We start from the raw sequence: 8,190 nt of genomic DNA, 5'->3' as shown, positions 1-8,190 counted from the left end.
CTCTCCCAGACAAATGGGGGCGACATGTATCACTCCGCGTAAATTAAGCTGCTCTTTTGACTGTTGTTGACTGGACAGGACGCGGCTCGTGACAGCAGCTTCCTATATATTATGGATGGATCGCCGCCACTGCGCAGTCGCTGTCGCAGCATCTATAGATCTGTGATGTTTTCCGGGACAAGCTACCGCACCAGAAGTGCAGGTTGTGTCCCGTCCTCTGCATCTCATACAACGAAAATAATTCATGAAGAGTGGCCTGATCCTTTACACCGCCCGTGTTTAACGGCAGAGGTTGTATTTCTACGGTTTCATGGTTTTAATACGGAAAGAAGTGAATTGTTTGGCCGTCGGAGGATCAAACTAATGTTGTGTCACCGCTGTTATTCCTGGCTGCTGTTGACAATCCAAAGTTCATCACTGCAGGTGGAGTTGAAGTGGCTAACGTTGTTAGCTTGTTGGTCTTTTTGCATCGTTGAACTGTAAGCTGGTAGCTTTTACAGCTGTTATGTAATGCAGGTTAGCACAGTGAGCTTTCTGCATCTGACTGCGATTCCGCACAGTTTCCGCATAGTGTGCAGTCATTTAAAAGGATGTAGCTAGCTCTCTGCACCTTCATTCTGCAATTTAAAGAGTTTAATCAGCAGCCAATTTAGTTAATAATTCATATTATTTTTTCCAACATAATTGCCAAACATTTCATGGTTGCAATCTCGTAGATTTGCTGCTTTTCTTTGCTTTACATCATAGTAAACTGAGTTAGAGTCCCAACAATTTCTAAATTAATTTATTACAGACATTTAATTGGCATCTTTTTTTTTGAATAATTGATTAATTCAGTTCACCCTAATATCAAAAATACACATTTCTCTCTTATCTGTAATGCTATTTATTAATTTGGATTGTTTTTGAGTGTGAGTTGCAGATAATTGGAGATAAGGGCAAAGATGTTTGCCTTTTCAGGGATTTAATTTAATTAGATGGCACTCAGCTTGCAATGCTCAAAGCATCCAAAAATGACTTGTGAAAAACTCAACAGCAATGTCACTTTCCAGAAATCATGACCTGGTTACTAAAGTTAATCTACATGCCTTGTGGGCAGTTTTCTATTAATTATTTTCTTTCTACAGCCTCATTCCCAATGTTAAAAAAAACCAAAATGTAAACCAAAAAGGTAATAAAGATGGACCACTTGTCAGTTAGCCAAAAGTGTTAATCACAAACATCCCCTGCCACTTCATGTTAGTGAATAGGAAACAGGCCAAACTAAAAACTCAAAGTACACGCCATATACATTTTTCCCAAAGATGGTTTCTGTCACTGAAGGTAGTTCTCATCACCCTGACGTTTGTTCAAGTCTTTGTTTTTATGATAAGTTTGGTTTTAATGAGTTATTCAATTCTACAAAAAAGGGAACGATCGGCTCCCAATGACATCACCAGTGCGAGATGGCAGCGGCCATATCCTGAATATTTTAGCTTTAGCTTCACGTAAGCATAGCAGGGGTAAAGTCTGTGGCCTGCACTGAGTTTGAAAGACAGACTGAATAAGTAAGAGATACGTAAAGAGAAGTAGTCGACGTTAAGTTTTCACAGACCTCTATTCATGCAGTTTTTAACCGTTTACCTTTTCTCCAGTCTGTCTGTGACATCACGCCGACACACCAAAACAATCTAGATTAAAAAATAGCAGCGAAGAGGGAAAATGTCTGTTTTTAATTTTGGGGTGAACTGTTCCTTTAAGTAATTTTTCTAGCGAAAAGGTGGAAAGGCCAAACATTTGCTTCTCAAATGTAAATGCTGCTGTCCCTTGTGTTGTTTACATTTTGGTCTTGCTCTGTTGGTGAGGCTAAACCTTGAGCTCTCACATATTGCAATGTGTATTTTTCACTGTTAAATATATAAAACCAATAATCAAGAAAATGTTTATGAAAACAATCGTCAGTGTCAGCCCTAAACTGAACATCTTTTTGTTTTCGACTGTTGGTCAGACATACAACGAAGCTGAAGATGCCACTTTGTGTTATTGGATTTTCTTTCATTTTAAAGAGCAAATGATTAATGGATTAAGCTGCAATGTTCTTTTGTAACACGCTCGCATCTCCTGTTTCCTCAAACCTCCAGGCTGAAGAAAAATTCACTGAAGGAGCTTTAATGGCATCCTATCCGACAACAACCCCTCACTGCTGTCTCAACAATGAACTCTGGAAAGCCTCAGGCGCTCACTGAAGAATGGCAAGGTTCAGGCGCAAATCTTGCATCACGTTAATTGCTTTGGTGTTGCTCGTGCTCATAGTAACGGTGGTCTTGAAGGCGCTGACACCAGAGGACTCTCCGTTCAGCAGCCCTGTCGGTGTGGAGCTGTTCCCGGACAGAAAGAATGACGATCAGGTCCAGAAAGACAACAACAAACCTGACCAAACCAAAATGAATGATTCTGCTCAGTCAGACAAACTGGAGGCTTCACTGAGAAGGTTCCCTCCTCCAAACTACTACGTCCATGCCTTTTACTACGCGTGGTATGGCAACCCCAAATTTGATGGCCAATACATCCACTGGAACCACCCGCAGCTGCCACACTGGGACTTTAAGGTGGCTCAGGGGTATCCACAAGGGAGACACAGCCCACCTGATGACATCGGGGCCAACTTCTACCCGTCTTTAGGGGCCTACAGTTCCAGGGATCCCTCTGTTTTAGAGTCTCATATGCAGCAGCTGCGCACAGCGGCCATTGGTAAGACAGACTGAACCTAAACTTAATTTTATTTTATGATAGTCCTGGGCAATATGGCTGAAATATGTGAAACCGACCTGATTTATTCACCTTTAACATTGTAGGCTTCATTCACAAACAATTCGCATGCACAAATCTGAGCTTAGAAATGCCGGATTCATCAATATTAACTTACCTGAATTTTTTTGTGCTCTGCAAACAAATTTCGAACCGCCTCAGACCATTCAAACGCGCAAATGATGAAGGCCAGGCTGTCTGCATCACACAGCACCCCCTTGCCTCATGCTGCCTAACGTAAAATGAACTGGTTTAGGGTCAGTGCTCAGTATTGGCAGATACACTGAACTGAGATATCAGAATCTAACTTGTGAGGGAAAAAGTAGGATTGGTGTATCCTTATTGCAGTCGCATTATTGATATGAACATTTTCCAGTAATGTGATATAGTAAGATGTTGCAGATGTCTGTAAAATTACATGTAAAATAATCAAACTGACCCTCAATGTATTTAACTCCGTTCCACCATCATGTGTCAAAACTGACAAAACTCGACACTATCAAGTGGAAAAAAAACAGATTTTTTTTGTTTGTTTATTGTCAGTATTATTATTGTGTATGGTTTTAACTGTTTATTCTCAGGTGTCCTCGCCGTTTCCTGGTATCCTCCTAATTTGAGTGACGATAATGGTGAGGCGATGGATGACATTGTGCCTTTGCTGCTGGAAGTGGCAAATAAATACCATATTAAGGTCAGTATGAAGATAACAGCAAAGTTAGTAGCCTTTTGTTTTGTATTTAGCAGCAGACTAATGCTGCGTTCACGTGGAATCAGACACACGGCAAACCGGTATCATTTTAGTGGACGAGAGCGAGAGAGTAAAATCAGGTGAGGCTGGCAACAGTAATGTGAGTTAAAATATTTAAATATTTTTAACTCTTTGCTGTCTTCCATGACAGAATTTTCAACTGGATGTTATGTAGTGCCACACAAAGCAAAAACACAGGCGAGTGTGTGCGCATATGTGTGTGTGTGTGTGTGTGTGTGTGTGTGTGTATTTATTGTATTTATTCTTTTAATACATTGTTTATTTTCACACTCTTGTATGGTAGGTGCTGTACAAATAAAGATTATTATTATTATTATTATTTAAAAAACACATAAAATACAGTTGCATTCATTTGATTTACTATATTTTATCCCAGTCTATGTAAACAATGTGGCATCAGCATCATAACAAATTGTTAAGCATATTTCATATTTCATTAACAGTCCTGCCTGTTTTTGTGTGTGTGTGTGTGTGTGTGTGTGTGTGTGTGTGTGTGTGTGTTTGTGTATGTGTTTGATTTTCCCTTACCGTCCAGGTGTTGTATGTCTGCTGTCCACCTGGTTCTGTGTAAACACAACATAAATGTTTCATGCAAACATCTAACATTTAGAAAACTTTGGGTGGGAAATCAGAGAAATTGGAAAATATTTTGTATTAGATAAGATAAGATAAGATAATCCTTTATTAGTCCCACAGTGGGGAAATTTCCAACATTGCAGCAGCAAAAGGATAGCAAAATAGAAAGATAACTGTGCAAAATAAACTATATTAATAAATAAGTACAAAAACAAGGAATGTGCAGGATAAAGATGAAGGAAATAAAGCACAGAGGACGACATAAACAAACAATATATACAGTATTTACAACGCCGAGAAACTCAAACAGTTAAATAAAGAATATTTATTTATTTAACTGTTTTATTTAACTCAACAGTTAAATAAAGAATGTTTACATATTGCTCCCATTTCTGTGTTTACAGGTGGCGTTTCACATCGAACCGTACAAAGACAGAGATGAAGTCAACATGTTCACTAATGTCAAATACATCATTGAGAAGTGAGTGTGTTTCATCAGTCAGCAGCTTACACTCCCTCTGGAAATCATTCTTTTGTGATTCATCGCATCAGTCGATAATATCGTGTTTGCATCACTCTCTTTATTCCTGTGACATTTTCCTTGTTTCTTTGTTTATCTTGACTTGTTTGCCTCCTCTCCTCAGATACGGGGAGCACCCTGCATTCTTCAAGTATCGGACAAACACTGGCAAGCTTCTTCCGCTCTTCTATGTTTATGACTCATATCTGATGAACTCGGAGCAGTGGGCCAAACTGCTCAAACACACGGAGAGTAACAGCATCAGGGATACCCCGTATGACGCCATCTTCATCGCCCTGCTGGTGGAGGAGAAGCATAAGAGGGAGATCCTGACTGCTGGTTTTGATGGCGTCTACACTTACTTTGCCACTAATGGGTTTTCCTACGGGTCCACTCAGCGGAACTGGGACTCCATTAAAGCTTTCTGTGAAGATAACAACCTGATATTCATTCCAAGTGTGGGCCCCGGGTACATCGACACGAGCATTCGACCCTGGAACTTCCAAAACACTCGAAACCGCATCAATGGCAAATACTATGAAACCTCGCTGAGTGCCGCGTTACAAGCCAGACCTGATTTCATCTCTATAACGTCGTTTAATGAATGGCACGAGGGGTCTCAGATTGAAATGGCGATTCCAAAAACAAGTCAGACTGTGTATCTGGACTACCTGCCCAATAAACCTGCAATCTACCTGGAGATAACTCGCAAATGGGCTGCGATATTTGGTGGGGAACGACGAAGATGGCAGGACTGATCTGACTAAGAGCCATAGCAGATGTGTATTCACGGTTGTATAAAATAATTACATTAAAGCTAAATGAAGTTGCACAGTGAAATGCAAATGATGAGAAAAGACAACTGATTTTCAAAGCCACAAGCAAGCGAATATACCGACCAAAATTTAAATGCAACTTTGTTTTTGCTCCCATTTTTCATACATTTAAGGTAAAGAGCCAAGACTTTTTTCATGCACAGTAGATATATTTCCTTTCTTTTCCGCAAACAAACAGACAATCTTATTATTTGTAGCTGTACACCATCAAGAGGCCTGTGACAAATGCACATTTTGATAACAGCCAAAACGAACATTTAGCAGTTATAGTTATACAGTTGGATCATCAGCAGCGTCACTGTGAGCGAAATGAGCCTCGCCATCATCTTTGTTCTAACTAACATCTGTCCATAAAACATTTCCATTGTTAAAAAAATACATCCCAGAGAGGAAGAGTTAAACCAAAATTAAGTAAAATTAAATTAGTAGATATATTTCTCTCAAATTTTGGTTGCAAAATTGTGAAAATCCTTGTTAGTGAACACTTCTCTTTTTTTAAATAAAGTCCACCCTCCTGACAGCTGTGGCATATCAGGATGCTGATTAAACAGCATCGTTACCATGCAGCCGTGCTTCGGGATGGTCATAATAAAAGGCAGCTCTAAAATGTGCAGTTTGATCACACAACACACCGCCACAGATGTTCCAAGTTTTTAGGAAGCGTGCCATTGACATGCTAACTGCAGGAATCTCCAGTGTTGTTTCTGTTCATCTGGCAGTACATCCAACCAGCCTCACAACAGCAGACCACATCACATCAACCCTTAGGGACTGTTTGGTGCATTTTGACTCACTTTTCATTCTTCATTTTGTAAAATTTTGGCTGTGTTCATGCATATGGCATACATTTTGACAAGATTGTGTATTTTTGTTTGACCTCAGAAATTCAAGCTCAGCTCCTACCATTAGGATAAAATACTCTGTGTAAACAGAATTGTTGCATTCATTAGACTGTTAAGTGCAAAAAATGCGCCATTGAAACCCATTCAAAATGCAAGTTTTGATCCCACAGCCATCAAAGCATAAAACCACGCATTGTGTTATTTCTGGGTGTCATTCTGGGCTTTCTAATTTGTAATTTGTTTCTATTTTCCACCTGATGGTGTTACATTAATTGTTGCTAAAAATCATTGGTATATCCCAGGCTGTAATAATTTATAAAAAAAAATACTTTACATGTAGTTTATTGAAAATATTTATATTTTTAATCTATAAACATAGTGGCATCATGACAAAAATCTGGCATTTAAAGGGTTCGAATACACACACAGTGCCAAAAGATGTATTGACTCCAGTCTGAAGTTTTGATCTTTTACAATATTAAAATGAAAGGATTTGTAATATCCATATGCATTTGACAGTGGTCATTAGAAAAAGACTCTGTAATGTCAACATGAAGATAAATGCCAGCTCAGGACTTCCACATTTTCAGTTGCCAGACTGTCTGAGATCAGTTGCAAAAACAAAAACAGCAGCTGATGCAATAATTAGTAATAAATGTCTGCACAAACGGTCTGAAACCGTCTCAGGGAAGCTCATCGTCATCACTGGGTTCTTGACCTGACAGAAGTTGGTCTGATGGCAGCTGGTGTGGCTGCATGTGTTCTGCAGATGTCGGAGGCCGGTTAGATCTTCGGCCACATTAACAGAAATAACACTGGACATTTCTGCAGCTAGCATGTCAATGGCACGCTCTCCAAAACTTCTGTGGCTTTGTGTTGTGTGATCAAACTGCACATTTTTGTGACAAGCCCAATCAGCACCTTGATATACCACACCTGTGAGGTGGAAGGTCAAGTGCTCACTATATGGGTTTTAACAAATTTGGGGCAATTTGAGGTAAATATATCTATTGAGTGCATAAAAAAAATCTTGCATCTGACTCACACTTGTGAAAAATGTGAGCAAAAACAAGTGTTACATTTTAGTTCAGTGTTGATTATCTTAATTTTGGCTACAGTGATGTTATGTGTGTGATTTTTTACACTTATTGTCAGTTTAAATGATCAACCTTATTACTTCCTGTTAACACAGCCTTGTACATTTTGGGATTCATAACGTAAACGGCATGTTTTATCATCGACTCCACCGTATCCAGCTGAAATGTGCATAGGCATGTTTTGCTGTCCTGTAATCTGTGCCTACATTAAACCTCGATAGACATTAATAAAGTGCACCCTGGAAAGCAAGGAGAGTAAACAAAGCAGACTGTTGGTGTAAAGCTGTCACCTTCCTCTCCCTCCAACTCTTCCTCAGTCCAAAAACAGTACAAGAGAAAGCACAATGTAGATCTTGATATTTGAAAGGTGTGTCGACCTAAAATAATGAATCATAGTGACTAAACAGTAACGGGATGTCAGGACAGCGGTTCAGTTCCTGAAACATGCAGAGCCCAGAGCAAGTACAGGGCGAAATAAAGATTATTTTTATCTGTGGGATAGTTTACCTTCTTGTTAATGGTCTGATAACATCGTACATGCGTTGTGCATTTTGTAATGTGTCACTTAAAGAGATCTCTATGATCTTATTTTTTAGAACTTCCTTGCTGCAAAAGTTTCATTTCAAGTCACTATGTCTTGTTTCAGCCCATCTGGCGAGCTCTAATAATCTCTCTTTTACTTCTGATTTTGGTCTACTGCTGAGGAGTATCTCTTGCTGTGTTTTAAATCACTATGATGCACTACATACCCAAAATGTGCACT

The 8,190-nt window shown here is 39.3% G+C and overlaps 1 protein-coding gene across 2 annotated transcripts; it reads left to right on the top strand.

Moving 5' to 3' along the window:
• Positions 1 to 135: 135 nt before the first annotated feature.
• On the top strand, positions 136 to 7,677 carry manea (mannosidase, endo-alpha). 2 transcript variants are annotated; one of them, XM_042501365.2, is made up of 5 exons: positions 136 to 291; positions 2,121 to 2,730; positions 3,369 to 3,478; positions 4,537 to 4,613; positions 4,777 to 7,677. In XM_042501365.2, exons 2-5 carry the CDS (start codon positions 2,229 to 2,231, stop codon positions 5,408 to 5,410), a joined length of 1,323 nt encoding a protein of 440 aa, XP_042357299.1. In that variant the 5' UTR covers positions 136 to 291; positions 2,121 to 2,228; the 3' UTR covers positions 5,411 to 7,677. The 2 variants fall into 2 exon arrangements, with proteins under 2 accessions (XP_042357299.1, XP_042357297.1); XM_042501363.2 differs by having other exon boundaries at positions 141 to 423.
• Positions 7,678 to 8,190: the final 513 nt, after the last annotated feature.

Source organism: Plectropomus leopardus, chromosome 14 (assembly GCF_026936395.1).
Source record: "Plectropomus leopardus strain MGB_pleo_1.0 chromosome 14, ASM2693639v1, whole genome shotgun sequence".
NCBI classification, from domain to species: domain Eukaryota; kingdom Metazoa; phylum Chordata; class Actinopteri; order Perciformes; family Serranidae; genus Plectropomus; species Plectropomus leopardus.
The sequence above is the reverse complement of the archived record's forward strand: the minus strand, read 5'-3'. Positions and strand labels throughout refer to the sequence as shown.